Source organism: Schistocerca gregaria, chromosome 7 (genome assembly GCF_023897955.1).
Source record: "Schistocerca gregaria isolate iqSchGreg1 chromosome 7, iqSchGreg1.2, whole genome shotgun sequence".
Classification (NCBI taxonomy): Eukaryota; Metazoa; Arthropoda; class Insecta; order Orthoptera; family Acrididae; genus Schistocerca; species Schistocerca gregaria.
Genome location: NC_064926.1, coordinates 434,937,019 through 434,954,197, shown reverse-complemented (window position 1 = coordinate 434,954,197; position 17,179 = coordinate 434,937,019). Strand labels below are relative to the sequence as shown.

Below are 17,179 nucleotides of genomic sequence, written 5' to 3'. Positions count from 1 at the left end.
TTGTGCCTATCTATGACTCAACATCTCTGCTATATGATGAGCAACAACTATCCTTTTGAAACTTCCTGGCAGATTAAAACTGTGTGCCCGACCGTGACTCGAACTCGGGACCTTTGCCTTTCGCGGGCAAGTGCTCTGCCATCTGAGCTACCGAAGCTAGCTCAAATGGTAGAGCACTTGCCCGCGAAAGGCAAAGGTCCCGAGTTCGAGTCACGGTCGGGCACACAGTTTTAATCTGCCAGGAAGTTTCATATCAGCGCACACTCCACTGCAGAGTGAAAATCTCATTCTGGAAACTATCCTTTTCATAATATTGTGACTGAAAGAAAGAGTATTTTATGTAAGTCAGACACAAAACTAACAGGCAACTATCACACTTGGTGTTCGCAGACATCACAGGCTTATAACATACACCAGAAGTACTGTAAAATGAAGTCTAATCTTGGTCAAAGAATAGAACGCAAGATCAAGATGAAAACTTCTATGCCTCGCAGGAAAGTCTGTTATTCTGAGAGGAAAATGCATTTTTTTAAACATGATCCTGTCTTTGAACAGTACATATTGTCTGAAAGTTATCTCCATAATGTGATTCTCAAGATCTGGGAGATACACTCATCTCCTACTGCCACAACTTCCTTACTGGAATCTAAATAATTTCCAGCCACAAATTTCCTTAGATGTGGAAATACATTTACAGCAGCGGTAGGGAAATATGGTACACAACCAATAGTTTGTACTTAAAATCTTTTTTTTCTTCTCTTTTAGAAAGTAGAAATTTATTTAATTTTTCCTCCATCAAACTATTTGTGGAATGATGATGTAAATAAAATAGAAAGAAACTTCCACATGGGAAAAATATATTAAAAACAAAGATTCCAAGACTTACCAAGCAGGAAAGCGCCGGCAGACAGACACATGAACAAAACACACAAACACACACACAGAATTACTAGCTTTCGCAACCGATGGTTGCTTCTTCAGGAAGGAGAGGGAAAGACGAAAGGATGTGGGTTTTAAGGGAGAGGGTAAGGAGTCATTCCAATCCCGGAAGCGGAAAGACTTCCCTTAGGGGAAAAAAAGGACAGGTGTACACTCGCACGCGCGCACACACACACACACACACACACACACACACACACACACACACACACACATACACAGACACAAGCAGACGCTTGTGTGTGTGTGTGTGTGTGTGTGTGTGTGTGTGTGTGTGTGTGTGTGTGTGTGTGTGTGTGTGTGCGCGCGCGAGCGCGCGCGAGCGAGCGAGTGTACACCTGTCCTTTTTTTCCCCTAAGGGAAGTCTTTCCGCTCCCGGGATTGGAATGACTCCTTACCCTCTCCCTTAAAACCCACATCCTTTCGTCTTTCCCTCTCCTTCCTGAAGAAGCAACCATCGGTTGCGAAAGCTAGTAATTCTGTGTGTGTGTTTGTGCGTTTTGTTCATGTGCCTGTCTGCCGGCGCTTTCCCACTTGGTAAGTCTTGGAATCTTTGTTTTTAATATATTTGTGGAATGACATTGTTTCAGCCCTCTTCAGGGAGCCTGTAACAAGATTGCCTTTTGGGGTCCCCAAAAGCACCAGTCTAACCTTACTGGCAGATGAAACCAACTTTTCTTATTTGGTGCAAGGCTATTAACTTACACCTTCAATAACTGCAGCAAAAGTTACGCACAAAGCTTTCACACAGTAAATTTTTAATGTGAAGTGTACTGTACCACTTTTATCATATACATAAAGCACCGGCTATTTTAATATCCCTTTAATCACAGATTGTCTACTACTATGTCATGTCTTTTCTTGAGGTTTGCTGCTGCAGTTGCAGTTTGGCGACATTCTTCACGAGTATCATATTCAAGAGAGATACGATCATATTTTAACTGACCGACTCATTTTAGCTGTTAAGAATATGGAGCAGACTTTTAGAAACCTTCAACAACTTTGGGTGAATTTTCACTGCCAACAAATCATCCGAGACAAAGAATTTTATGACAGCATAGATTTCAGCAACTACTTTGAGGAGGATAGATATTATTATTCTGCAGTGCAAGGTGACACTTGACTTAATGTGCTTGTGCAAGATGTGTCAATATAATATCAAAAGTTTATTTATCAAGTGATGGTGTGTGGATGAATAATGGGCAAGAAAGTGCATGTATGTAATGGGGTCAGGATATACAGTTTCATGACTGTTCCTGGATAATATCTGTCAGTTGATAATGTAAGTGAATTTTGTTCTTTGTTCTGGGCAACAATTTTAAACTGGTCTTGAAATATTAAGAAATTTAATTCCTTACCATATATTGAAATGGGTAACTACATTTTTTAATTAGTAAAAAAATACTTGAACAAAAATAAAATTGTCAGTTTGGAGGTAATATTCCTTCCTCGTATAAAATTATGTAGCAGTTTGAAAGAGCTAGTTATTTTGAGTCTTCTCCAGTTTTTTTTCCAGCAGTCCAAGTTAACATGCAGTTTTATTTACCAGCATTCAACTGAACCAACCATCTGACATCAGGCAGTAGACTTGATGAAATACTGTGGAGTCTAACATTTGTGTTTCACAAGTCATCAGTATAGTGTGTTAGGGATGGTATATTTAGAAGAAGATTCTCTGTCCGCACATTCTGTCCTATTAGTGTATGAACCATGGGAAAAAGGGCCCTCAGTGCCCCTCTTTACAATCCTAAATTTTTCTCCTCATTTTACTCTCACAGACATCATACGAGATGTATGATGGGCAAAGTTATCTGTCAAATCATTTTGGAATGTAGCATCCCACTCCGCAATGCACAACACCTTTTCTGATAGTCCTCCTACTGCAGGTTGTTGAGCATTTTTTTGACACTTTCACACTGACTAAAACAACCCCCAACAAATTTTTTAGCTTGTGTCTTTTAATAATACAAGTTGGTTAATGATCTCAGACTGAACAGTATTTGAGAGATCATCTAACGAGGGAACTGTAAGTGTCTTCTAATGTGGGTAGAATACACTTCCTTATGATTCTTCTAACAATTTTCAGTTTGCACCCATCCTTTCTCATTTATGAGCTCAGTCCATGTTAAACTGCCCTGGATATATCCCTAGATACTTGATGGTTGTGATTAATTCTAGCAAACCTATTACCAACTAAACACCGTCCTAATGTACACCAGACACTACTCAAGTTTGTGATACCTCCCGGTCAAGAATGATGTACTTGCTTCTTTTTGCTTAAATCTTCAATCCAATCACAAATTTATTAAGATATTCCAGATGCTCATAATTTGTTTACTAGATAGAAGTGCAGTATATTATCATAGGTTCCCTGGAAGTAAAGAACCAAGGCATCAATCTGAGCTCTTTCTTATTGTACTCAGGATCTCATGCAGGAACAGTGAATTTAAATTTCAAAAAAATTTTCCTTATAGGAACATAGTTGACTAAATACCAAGGAATTTGCCAGTTTCCAAATTTATCATATATAAGAAAACATGTTCCATAATGCCTATAACATAGTGATGATACCCGTGGGAAAGGTTTATAGTATCCACGATTGTCCTGAAAACCAAAATATAGACTTGAATAACTGGTACCATTTTCTATTCCTGTGGCATGCTTCACTGTTTAAGCAACTTATGTCAAATTTTTGCTGGAAGTCACACCAAATCTCCAGTATTATTTTATGCTGAATTGTAATGGGTACCCAATCAAATATCCAGCAGTCTTTCATTTAATAAGGATCTTCCGTTGCTTTTCAATTACACTATTCAGTTACCAAAAGTAGGAACTGTGTTGTGATTCTTCTCCATCGACGGGAGATAAAATTTCACATGTCAGCTTTATTACATGAACTTCCGTTTTGGTGCAATCATGACCAATGAGATCATTGGAGAGATGACTGCTAGACTGGCCACAAAGTTTTAGTATTTTTCTGTCAACTCAGCAGGGTAAGGTCTTCCTTCCAAATTCACTGAATACTTCTTCTCTGTAGATGCTGACAACTACTTGGTCCCCCTCCCCCATCTTGCCTCCCTTTCCGCTTAACTGTGAACTATAAGCTATAAGGCTCAAAAATGTGTACTCAATAGTAAACAAGTCAAATTACATCACCTAAATTTGATATTTTAAAATATCCATATGGCCTTACATTTATGAATAAAATTTTATACTTACCGAGCATGGGTAATACAGGAGAATGGCCATCTGACCGTACTGGAAGAGACTGCCGTGATGGTTCGGCATCACCACCTACAGATCCAGTTTCTGGAGATGGTAGCCGTCTATCTTCCATAGTGTCCATATTAACAATGTTCACATAACCAGGGCGAACGCCTTGTGGAAGTACCGAGAAGCGCACAAAATGTTTCCTCCCTCGAGCCACTATTGGTTTTGGCAGACCACCAAATTCTACTTCAAATGGTCTTCCATTCAGAAGAACTGTTTTGAGTTTGTCAACGAAACGAAGAACATGAGGTTTATTCTCAACATCAAACCTGAAACATTTACCCAAGATTGTCATAACATAATTTACAATAATAATACAATGTCTACAGTCTTGTCTTTGGAACTATTTAATTATTTTTAATACTGCGTTGATTGATTTATTACTTTCTCAACTAAGCTACAGTAAATATAATTTTTACCTTTGTGGCTTGGCATCAAGGAAGACTGGTACCATAGTACGAGCATCTATGATAAGGTTGATCTTGCCAGCAACTAGGTCAGTTCGTTTGACAAATCCAATTTTTACATGAGGTGGAGGTCCATCAAGTTTGACAGATCGGATTTTGCCACCAATATCAATATTTACAGGTGGTCCGCCAAAGAAACATTCATACCACTTTCCATCTATGTACAACTCTCTAGTAGGAGCTCCTAACCTTATCCTGTAAATGACGAGAGATTTCTTAATAATGACACAATACAGAGTGTATATGTAAAAAGTCAAAACATCCTATTTGAGAAATAACTAGTGGATGTCAAATACTTAATCCTTTGCCTGTTAAAGACTAGCTCTCTGCATTCTGTGCTGAGCATGACTTCATTGTCACTGTACTGCCCGCCTAATGCTGCTTACTTGTGCTGAGAGACGGCGTTCCAGCCGTATGGAATAATTGTTATCCGATTTTAAGAAAACTATTCGGTGAAAAATTTTATTTTTACACATCTTACAGTCTGATATATTCGCTTGATACAGGACTGAATGTCTTTTCATTATTTGTCACTTACTGTGCTTTATCCAACTGAGTAAACCACTGCATGAAATTCTGACAAGTTTCCAGATGTAAAAATGCATTGTGTGGACTTCTTGTATGGTGGATTTCAGCTCGTACATTGCTGCGTATGAAATGCAGGTAAGCACCGTAATAAATGACAAACTGCATACAAAACTGTCCACTCTCTTCATCTGTACTCAATCTTTATCACAACAAATGAAACAGCAATGTATTCAGCTAAAGAAAAAGACCTTCACATACAGAAATTGGGTTAAAGCACACGCTGCTGGCCAAGACCTTTCATGATAACATTCTGGAGAAGTCAGTGCCTTACAGTTCTGTCTGTCTTCTTATTATTACTACCTGCCTCATATTTCAGAGAGTGATAAATGTATCCTACATGAGAATACAAGCACTGGAGCACAATGTTACAACAAAACTACGTTACTACTACAAAACAATATACCAAAATTCATTGGCACATGAAATCAGTTTTGTATGTGCAGTATAGCTGTTAAAAAGGAAGAAACTGCACTGTGCACAACTGATTAATCGAGCAGCCTGGCACAGCCAACTTTCAGAATCATCCGATCAAATGGTTCTGTCTTAGTTGAATGAATCTGCCCCAGCCTCCATACTATATAGACCAATACCCTGCTCAACATTTATTTCAGTTACTGTAGAATGTTTAGCAAAGGAAAGATTTACTTTGAAAACATCTAGGTAAGTTGTTATCAATTTTTAGATGATGTACTAAATTTTAAAATAATTTGGATAAAGGTTCATGCACAACAAATTGTTAATTGTACTACAGGAGAAAAATAAAGCTCCTGAATCAATATGCTGTATCTTATGATAGTTGACACCCAACAGATTCAACAAAATGTAACTAACTAGAGTGTCAACTTCAATGCTATTACCCACTTCCACTATTGATAATTCAGCTGACAACTAGTATTTTATAAAACCCACCAATCAATTTCTTTGTAAAATCACAATTTCAATGTTAATACAACTACAGGACACAATCTTACCTGTGTGTCTGTCCATCAAGTGTGAAGTCACGATAAGGTTCATTGAAGGCACAAATAACACTCTCGCGATCATCAAAAGTAACCCGCCTTACACCACCTTGGAAACTTATTTCACGGGGGTCATCCCAAGCTAAAAGAACGACAGCAGTATCACCATAAAAGCGAATTTCACGCGGGACACGATCAATATTTATTGTCCGCATTGAGTCCTGGGCAATCAGATCAAGAAGCAATGGATCTGCAGGAGGAAGTTCAGTCGCAGGTGCTTGAGATGTGCTAACAGGATCCGGTAGCAGTGGCTGCTGCTGCTGCTGCTGCTGCTGCGACGGCTGCGGTGGGTGTGAATGCTGATGCTGTGGTGGGAGTGGTGGTGGTGGCCGTGTGAAACGGTTTCCAGGAAATCGATCAAATCTGAAGAAGAAGAATAGCATGATTTAACATTCCAGTAAGCACACAAAAATGTTGTATACATTTGCACAAATGATTTTTTGGTTAGAACAGTCTGTTGCAACTTAATAAACACAATAGTTGTTTTAGCAATATTATTGGCAAACCAACAATGTTAAAGATGCTTAGTACAATAATTTACAATATTCATTCCGATTAATTCTGAAGGGAAATGTAGTTTATAGAGAAATTTCATTTCCTCATTTCTCATTTTCAGAAGAAAAGAAAAACTCAGACCTACACAAATGTACAGGTTATTTAGAGCTTATGTATTAATAAACTTTTCTGTGCAGTTAATTTCATCTGCAAATTTTTGAAACAGCTTCTACTGGTAGATTATAGGAAACGTAACTGATTAATAGAAGCTGTGAATTAGTAACAAGGTGTGTCACCAAATGACTCATAAAAGTCCCATCAGAGGCCAAAAAATGGGTATGAATGCATTCAGAAATTCAGTAGAGTCCACATTACTTAGCAACATTGAGTACATACAGTCGGGGAATTTTATGATTTTTTTCTCAAGAGTCTGCGATAATGAGTGTCCACATTCTTTGCTATTTTCTTGACAACTGAGAAATTACCATGGCCAGCAGGCATTCAACTATCTAGCAGCAAATACACTGATGAAAAAAAATCACAACACCAAAAAATAATTAATGTAGAGTGATGAAATTTTGGGAAGACATTTATCTATGAAACTTATTTAAACAATGACCCATGCAAGATCACAGGTTAATGTAAGCACAAGGTAAGCCATTGCAATTTTCAAATGCTGGTACATAAAGAACCAGCCTAACAGCCAGAATGTTGAACAAAAGCGCACGCAAATGCGCATTCTTCGTATTGTATAGGTGCCAGATGTCAGTTTGTGGGATGGAGTTCCATATCCGTTGTACTTGGTTGGTGAAATATCGGGGCAGTTAATGCTGTCTGTGGGTGACACTGGAGATAATGTTCCATATTTTCTCGACTGGAGACAGATCTGGTAATCGAGCTGGCCAAGGCAATGTGTAGACACTACAGAGCATGTTGGAATATAAAAGCAGTACGTGGACAACCATACAATCTCGTGACCCCGCAGCCAGCAATAATGTACAGTGGCTACATTCCTGGAATATTGCAGAAGAAACATCCAGCTTCTGATAGCCATATTAAATGACCTATTCCAAACTCAGTGGTGTGTTGATAAAGGCATCTGTCTCCTTAAATACATTCTTGACTAATGTCAACTCACCATGTCTAAGCTCACAAAGGTAACTAACACTCACAGTCATTACAGCGTGCATTACAGCAAACCTGATCTGCATCCTCATAGTCTTTCATATGTAGAAATATGCCTACCAACTTTTGTTTATGTAGTACAACTCCTTCATAGTGTTGAGATTTTTTGTGTAGAATAACCTAAACCACATAGTCAACTTCAAAGATTCTGGTAGTTTATCACCGAAGATTTCTATTAATTTATCACAGAAGATTTCTATTACTGAAAATTAATTAAAGCTGTGCTCTACACTGAAAGTCAAACTAGGAAACCAGATTGTTACAAACCAGTGCACACTTTTCTTCAGACTGAAAAGTTTATTCTGGAGTTCTGTCATTACTTATTTGTTATAATGCTTGAGCAAAGTTTGTTTATTTGGAATTCAAATTCTCTACTAATGTGATCTATTTTTCATCTTAATAGTTGTAGAGGATTTTTTCTTAAGCTGTATATATCTATGGCGGCTTCACTATAAACATGTTTGCAAGTATTACACTGTAAGAAGCATGAGGTAATTTCAATCAATACACACAAACAAATTAAACAAGTGAATCATTTTAACATTTCACTGCTAATCATGTGATACATACTGAATTCTTTGATACTAACACTGCTGGCACATTTAATCACTTCTCTACTGAATTGAACTAGTTTACTACTAGCTTCCAAATTTGTATTGGTACCACAAATTTTCATTCTCAGTGTTTATTCTGCAAATTATTTACTCACCTACCACATAAGGTGACAAGTCCATTAATGATTTTACCTGGTTCACTAAAATTATGGTAGATTATGGAAAGGATAGATTGCTACTCACCATACTGAGGAGATGTTGAGTCACAAACAGGCACAACAAAGAGACTATTATACATTTTAGCTTTTGGGCAAAAGACCTTCCTCTAAAGTAGAAAACACACAAACATTAACACAAGCACGTTACGACTGTCTCTGACCGATGAGGCAACAGCGACCAGCAACAGTGGTCGTGTGTATGAGTGGTGTGTGTGTGTGTGTGTGTGTGTGTGTGTGTGTGTGTGTGTGTGTGTGTGTGTGTTTTCTACTTTAGAAGACGGCCTTTTGACTGAAAGCTCAAATGTACAGCAGTCTCTTTGTCCTGCCTGTCTGTGACTCGATGTCTCCTCTATATGGTGAGTAGCAATCTGTTCTTTTCATAATCAGTTAGTTTTTTATTACCTGAAGAGGATGCAACAAAAATTTAAGACATCTGAACTCATACTTACTTATTATTATAACTCCTAATAAATCATTCAAAATCTTTGAACATCAGTTTGTTACCATGAATCTCTCTAAAACATTAGAGTAACATTCTTACCTATGAGCATCCTCCTGAGCATCATAAGGCAACCTTGGACCATGGCCAGGACCTGGACCTGGACCGGGCCCATACTGCCTCCAACGAAAGTTCGGTGGAGGAAAGTCTGGTGCTCTTCGAAATGGTGGTGGCTGATGTCGAACAGGAGGTGCTGTTGATGTGGGTGGAGGACGAGCACCCCACGGTGGCTGTTCCATCCACGTTGGGTGGCGGGGCATAGCTGCACCCTGAGGTGCTGGCCATTGCACAGGAGGTGGTGGCAGTGGCAGAGTGCCTCCAGGAAACCTCTCATCGATGTCCCCAAAGCGAGCACCAGCACTTGAGCAAGGTGGAGATCCTTGACAATTCATAAAAATTTCAGTTAGGTTGGATTGACAACTGGAATTGAAGTGTTAATATTGCAGTATTGTATTTTATGTTTTTTTTTTTTTTTAATTTATTATTTTCTGTATCCTGGTAAGATTAGGAACTTAATCCCCTCTCTTGCATCTAACCAGGCATTCTTCATATTTTGCATTACATTCATTGTGACATATAAGTGGTCCAACATTAAACTCAGCACTTACAAATAATTATGATATAAATAGTGAAAACAGTAATACATATAGCAAAAAAAAGAAAAGGAAAGTGGTGAGGTGGGTTGTGGAGGGGGCACGGACGACTGACTGAGAAACAAAAATTGTAACTGGGAGAAAAAGTGAGAATTTGCTTCAATGTTGGCGGAAAGAAATGGCCATTTATTGAACTGGACAAATTTATGAAAAAATTAAAGAGAGAGAGAGAGTGTATGCGCTTCAGTTTTTTGTTAATAGCAACAGGGTACTGAATTATGCGGAGAGTGCAGGAAGCACAGAAACAGACAGCAGCAATGCGGGAGTTTTCAACTAATTTTGTTTTAGGGAAGGGCAGTTATGGTATTAGATAAGCGAGACAGTGCAATTATGAAGATGTGATTGACTAGTACTTGGATCTGCAATGTGTGAGGAACTGGGTGGATGCATGCTGAAGAGCCAACAGACAAAGTATAAATATAGAAACCAAAGTGAAATAACAAAGTTGACCACTGTGGATCACAACATGCAGCTGAGTACAAAATGTTTGATTCCACTGGCTGTTCACAATTCAAACCATCTGGATCCTTCCCTCCACCTCCCACTTTTCTTTGCTACACAGCAGGAGTTAACCTTGCTACACATTCTTCAGTCCCGTAAACTTCCTAGCCTCAATCTCAGTTAGTTCAATGTCACCACATCCCCATCCAACAGTTTCCCCTTCCCTCTCCTATCACCCCCTGCCAATTCACGCCACCTTCACTGTATGCTGCAGCCCACTGCCTCAGAAACCCGTGCATCACAAGCCTAGCCCATGCATCTGCCATCCCTCCCTCCTGCATTCCTTGCCAACAAACCTGCCGACTCCTTCTGAGCCACTAGCTACCCATCCCCAAGTCTTCTTCCTACCTGAAACGCAATCCGTGTGTCAACGACTCAATGCTACTGCTTTTCTGTGAGTGGTCTCTTTTACTCCTCAACTACTGGAGTATCTAGTAACTGATAACAGATTTTCACTGAGTAGATAGTGCTGTTCATCTTTTAATCAACACTTAACTGGGCTTCAGACTGCCAGATATGCTCGCATGTACATAACCTTGAATTGGATCCAACAATTGATTCACATTGTCACGTACCCTTATTTTATTACTATGACTGTTTGGAGCTCCAAATACTTTGTTTGACCATTTTTTAGAAATGCTAAATATGATTGAGCTGTGTGTCATACATTATTAATATGATATGTTCTGTACGCCTGGTACTTTCACTACGTAACTCCTTGTTCTGGAAAAAACACTTGGAAATGAGACTGCTATTCAAAAGTACAATGAGATAACAAAGCAGCAGAATTGCTGCTGAGATTTCCTGCATCAACATTACCAAGACAGCACAATCTAAAAATGAATAAACACTTGATAAGAGGTAATCTGTAGGTGTCAACACAAGAGCCACGAACACGTTTCATAGGAAATTCAGAAAGAGAGTCACGACACTTTCTATAATCCGCAGAGATTAGTTTCTTCAACAGTGTGTTACGAGGTGTAGTTACTGTAAAAGCTCTACAACAGCCTCTTGAAGGAATGACTTATCCTTTTAGCTGAAAGAAACACACTAATCATTACCTCTGAAAAACAAACTGTTTCAAAGGCTTCTTTCTGGGTCTTTAGAAAATCAGCAAATGTAAAATTATGCTTCCAGAATTTTTTTAAAAAAAAGAAAGAAAGAAAGAAATAGGTGTCACACATTCAACCCCAGACTCAGAGGGGGCACATAACTCTAACAACAAAGAATGGATAATCTAAGGCTCTTCGTTTTGAGGAATAGACTCACTGGATAAGGGGCAAATTTCAGAAAGGATTTTAATTCTTCTTCACTTTGCTGGGACGTATAGATGACAATAGATGAATGTCAAGGAACCACCTACTTGCACATGGAATAATTGAATACTGCAGAGTGAGCTGTTCAATTTGAATATATCAGATAATATATTTCAACTATACAAACAGATATTGAAAAAAGTAGACAAAAAGTCTGTGAAGTTTGGAAGGTAGGAGACGAGATACTGGCAGAACTAAAGCTGTGAGGACCGGGCGTGAGTCGTGCTTCGGTAGCTCAGATGGTAGAGCACTTGCCCACGAAAGGCAAAGGTCCCGAGTTCGAGTTTCGGTCGGGCACACAGTTTTAATCTGCCAAGAAGTTTCAAAAAGTAGGTATTTTGCACAAAATTTGAAAAATTGATATTTTTGACAGTAGTGCCCTTGGTATTACGTGAAAAACAAGAGTTGCAGCAATTTTTTTGAAAAAACTGAAAAATGTTCAAAGTGTTTTGGCTATAGGACGTTAGGCTAACATAAATGTCATTGGCAGAAATTAGTTTTCAAATTGTTCCAAACATATGAGTTAGTTAAAAAAAAATCCATTTTCTACACCACCTTTTGCAAGATGTAGAGACTTTTCAGCAATTTGACTCGACTCTGTAGGGAATGGGGCAGTTGAATTTCTGTATTCCAAGTATACCGCTGTGTGTGTTTCATCACACACACACACACACACACACACACACACACACACACACACACTCACACACTACTTTCCAATATAATGATTTTGTCCCAGCATTTATTTGTTCTCGCTATAACATTTTTGTACAAGCAGTGGGTATCTTTTGATGAGGTTCAAATTAGTTAGAACATGGATGTTTTATAACTCCTTTGATCCAGTGAAAGATGTGAACTCAATTGCACCAAATGAATTTGCGATACCAATATTTCCCAGTGTGCCACACAAAGCAAATTGTGTCTTGCATGGTTGCCACCCAGAAAAGATGCTGCACAACTCATTTGTTGCAGAGTTAATCGCACATCCAAAGTTGAACGGGAAACTGGGAATCTCCTGAGAAATGCAGCTGGTGCAGTAACAACTTCCGAGACTTGTTGTAATGAGCCAAAATCCAGCACTTTAAGCAGCTCTTCACATTGTTTCATGTCCATGTATATTGGGCTGTGAGAACTCCTTCAGAAAAGGATGTTTGAAAATTTCTTCCATTTAAAACCTGCAGTGAAGTCAATTGTGAAAATGTGCCAGAATGTTTATATGCAGAGTGTAAAGAGTAAGCAGATTTTATGGACGTTCTTGAGGAAACCAATCTCAAAATTAGTGAAGTGGAAGAGGCTGACTCACTGCTACAAGAACAAGTTTATCTGGGACCAACTTTTTCTACTTACCCTGACTCTACTACTAAAGGCATTTCTGGTGACACTGAGGAATCCACCATAATGTTGAAAGTGATTCTCATAGATACCTCAAGTGTGCCAAAGGCTCAAGTACAGTGTCAGAAGTATTACATACCCAGAAGTGATGATGATAATAATAAGAGTTAGTTAATGTCAAAGCCTTTTTAGAGTTCCATATTGCAACCAGAGAAAACAAAACCATTCTGGTATCACTTTGTTTTTAGTCTTTCCATCCGTCCAGCTGTTCAAACGCCTTCTTCTCAGGAATGGATAGACATATCAAGTTGAAATTTGTGTCACATACTAAAGTCTATAGTCTTCTGTGGTGCAAATATCTTAAGCTTTTAAGTCAAAGTAATCAAAAGATATTTATGTCACATATTTTGAGACAAACTGACTCATTAAAACACAAAGGGCACCTCCCCTTGACATAGAATCAAGAAATTTCACAGTAAGAAAGGTTTCACAATTCAAGTAAATGAAAAATCAGAAAACTGTCAAACTTTAACTACATTACATGAAAAAAATATTTCTTTTGTCATTTGCTACCCAACTTCAAACTTGAAATTAAAGAAATTCTAAATGTCTTGGAATCCCTGTTACTGAAACCTAGCCAGTATCATCATCAGTAACAGGTAAAAATCACTGAGATCATCAATCCCCAGAATGGATTAACTTGTTACATACATGATTAAATTTGTATTGAACCCTCAACAGTGAGAGTCCTACTCCCACCAAGCCAATTTTTTAAATATAATACAGCTACCGAGGTTTAATATCTACTGCATGGTTTCTTTATGCAAGAATAACTAGCTATCTATTTCAGTTTGCCTACTTTAGTTAATGATAGTTCAGTTTTCTGTTGCTGGTTATTTGTTAAATATATGACACAATGACTAAATGATGTAGTTTTATAAAAAGGCGTAAGTCAGGGCTGAAATGCACTGGAGCTTAACTTTGACTAGGTATGTACAAATCACTATAGATCAATGCTCTGGAATCATCAGACTGCACACAGATTATATAAACAGAAATCGAAATAAAAGCACTCAAAAACCAGAAATTTTGCAATTTTGTACAAGTTCTGAAAAACTTATATCCTTTTATAAACTGCAGTGTCCTTGGTTTTAGTTGTAAAAAATTCCATGCTCTTTTAAAAAGGAAATAAATGTATGCCGAAGTGCTTGCAGCAAGAAACCAGGTTTTTTTTTGGGGGGGGGGGGGGGGGGGGAGGGGCTAAAAAACTCTAAATTTTTAAAGTTTCACTACAGAAAGTTCAGCCAACATGAATTCCCTTGGCGAAAATTGGTTTTCCAATCTTTCCAACAGTATGAATGGATTAAAAAACTAAAATCTTCTACTACACCTTTGCAAGATATATCTACTATTTAACTGGACTATGTCTACATGTACATACATACTCAATAACCATCGTATGGTAAGTAATGGAGGGTACACTGTACATCTACTAATCATCTCTCTTCCTGTTTCACTCGCAAACAGAGCGAGGGAAAAATGCCTGTCTACATACTTCCATACAAGCTCCAATTTTTCTCATCTTACATTCATGTTCCTTAATGCGAAATGCACACTGGTGGCAGTACGATTGTTCTGGAGTTAGCTTCCAATGCAGGTTCCCTAAATTTTCTCAGTAGTGTACCGCAAAAACAACATCTTCCAGGGATTCTTATTTGAGTTCCTGAAACACTTCCGTAATACTGCATGTTGATCAAAACTACCGATAAGAAGTCTAGCAGCCCATCTCTGGATTGCTTCGATGTCTTCATTTAATCCAGCCTTTTGGAGATCCCAGACACTGTAGCAGAACTTGCACTCAGGGGCACCTGCAGGGGAGGCGGGTTGCAGTGGCGGCAGTTGCCCCTTGCCCCTTGTGAGATTTCACTTGGTTCATCACAAATTATGAAAAATGACCTATAAACACAAGGCTTGGATTTTTATGACCTAAAATACCTGCAGAATTATCAGTAAAATGACATGAAAACAGCAATAAAATGACATAAAAAGGATATCAAACATAAATAAAGTGAGTTATAAAATGTACTTTGTAGGATGTAGGAACTGAAATTACAAAATGGTTATTTAATTTATAATTGCTATGTTGTCCTTTTATGGAGCCTGTGAGGTTGGATGTAAGCTAGGTATTGCTTTTTGTGTGATCAAGATCTTGGCCACAAATGTTTCAGAGTTTGCATCACTCAATCCAAGGATCTCAGTCTTAAGGATGAATGTAAAGCAGAACAAGAGGGCTTTTGTGAACTATCCTGCTCCCACAGAAGAAAGTACGACTGACATGAAACATGAGTTCTATACGTGGCTGGAAGCAGTGGCAGACACCATCTCAAGTGGACACTTTGGGATCCTCATTGGTGATATGAATGCTGAAATTGTGAAAGAATAAGTATTCCTTGACACAATAGGAAGAGAGAGCCTACATGGGCAAAGCAACAATAATGGTTTGAGGTCCACTATCTTTGCTATATCAATAGATCTGTTTGTCTTCAGCACAAACTTCCAGCAGAAAGGCAAGGGAATCTGGTTGTGACCAGGTCGGAGGACAGTAAATTAGGTAGACGATGTAAGAGCCCAAAGATGTTAAGATGGCATGAGGTGGATTGTGTGTAAGTGGCCATTTTCTGGTCAGTCATTTCACAGGAAGGGAACGGCAATGGGTAAACTGTGGACGTCCGTCAAATACCATGTTGAAAGACTGAAGATGAAGCAATGAAGACCAAATAACAACTGCAACTTAAATATCGTTCTGAAGCATTCGGTGAAGGGGACAGCAGTGAAGACCCTGAACAAATATGGAGAGACATCAGGAGCTCAGTGACTGAAGCAGCAAAGGAAACAATCAAGAGAAATCCAGTTGGCACAAATATCTGGTTTGAAAAGGAATGTGCTAATGATTTGGAACAAATACAAGAAGCCAAGAGAGAAGTAGCTGCACAAGAGCGATATGGTGCAGGGTAAAGAACAATTTGAGGTGGTTTGTAGAACTACCCGAGCAATTCTGAGAAGAGAAGAGAGAAAGTATGTCACGAACATCACTGTTGAGATGGATGCAGGCTTTAGAGGAAACAAGGCCAGGGAAATGTTCCAAAAGGTGAAGCGTTTTAGCAAAGGGTTCTGAGCGAAACAGAAGTTTGTCAAAGATTCAGATGATAAAATCTTGACCAACGATAGAGAAATTTCTGAAAGATGGAAGAAGTACTTCAACCAGCTTCTCAACTGTGACGAACCCAAATTATGGAGTTTCAAAGAGGCTCACAATTTGCAGCATTGTATCCAGAAACTGATCATGGTCCCCTGGTTCTGAGTCAGGTGGAAGGCCTGAACCGAAGACTTCGTTCTATGACAAGCTAGGTAGCAACTTCCTAGACTTTCACCACAGGGATGAGAAATATAGGGTCCCCCTAAATGGGTAAGGTGTGCGCTACACATCAGATGTTGTTACTTAGGTAGTTGACTGTGTGTCGGGTGCATACAATGTTCATCCAGTCCAGCTAACAACAGGAATACACTCTCGCAGGCATACATTCAATAAGGTGCTTGAAAGTTTCTTGGGTAATGGCAGTCCATTCTTCACAGAGTGGTGCACTGAGGAGAGGTATCAATGTCGGTCGGTGAGGCCTGGCACGAAGTCAGCATTGCAAAACATCCCAAAGGTTTTCTATAGGATTCAGGTCAGGACTATATGCAGGCCAGCCCCTTACAGGGATGTTAGTGTCATGTAACCACTATGCCATAGGCCATGCATTATGAACAAGTGCTTGATTGTGTTGAAAGAGGCAATCGGCATCCCCAAATTGCTATTCATCAGTGGGGAGCAAGAAGGTGCTTAAATCATCATCGTAGGCCTGTGCTGTGATATTGCCATGCAAAACAACAAGGGGTGCAAGCCCATCCATGAAAAACATGACACCGTAACACCACCGCTTCTGAATTTTACTGTTGGCACTACACATACTGGCAGATGACATTCACCAGGCATTCGCCATGCCTACCCCGTCATCGGAATGTCACGATGTGTACCATGATTCGTCACTCCACACAACATTTTTCAGAGGTGTTTGACATTTACTGGTGTGATGTGTGGCT

At 38.9% G+C, this 17,179-nt stretch overlaps 1 protein-coding gene across 3 annotated transcripts in view; it reads right to left on the bottom strand.

The window, feature by feature from the left end:
- The window catches only part of LOC126282102 (pre-mRNA cleavage complex 2 protein Pcf11-like), a 137,074-nt gene that overhangs the window by 27,259 nt on the left and 92,636 nt on the right, over positions 1-17,179 (bottom strand). For all 3 annotated transcript variants that reach the window (XM_049981562.1, XM_049981563.1, XM_049981564.1), the window contains exons 11-14: positions 9,277-9,613; positions 6,236-6,646; positions 4,629-4,871; positions 4,159-4,478 (exon numbers count right to left, since the gene is read on the bottom strand). In XM_049981562.1, coding sequence (XP_049837519.1) covers positions 4,159-4,478; positions 4,629-4,871; positions 6,236-6,646; positions 9,277-9,613 — 1,311 coding nt within the window. The remainder of the gene's footprint in view (positions 1-4,158; positions 4,479-4,628; positions 4,872-6,235; positions 6,647-9,276; positions 9,614-17,179) is intronic.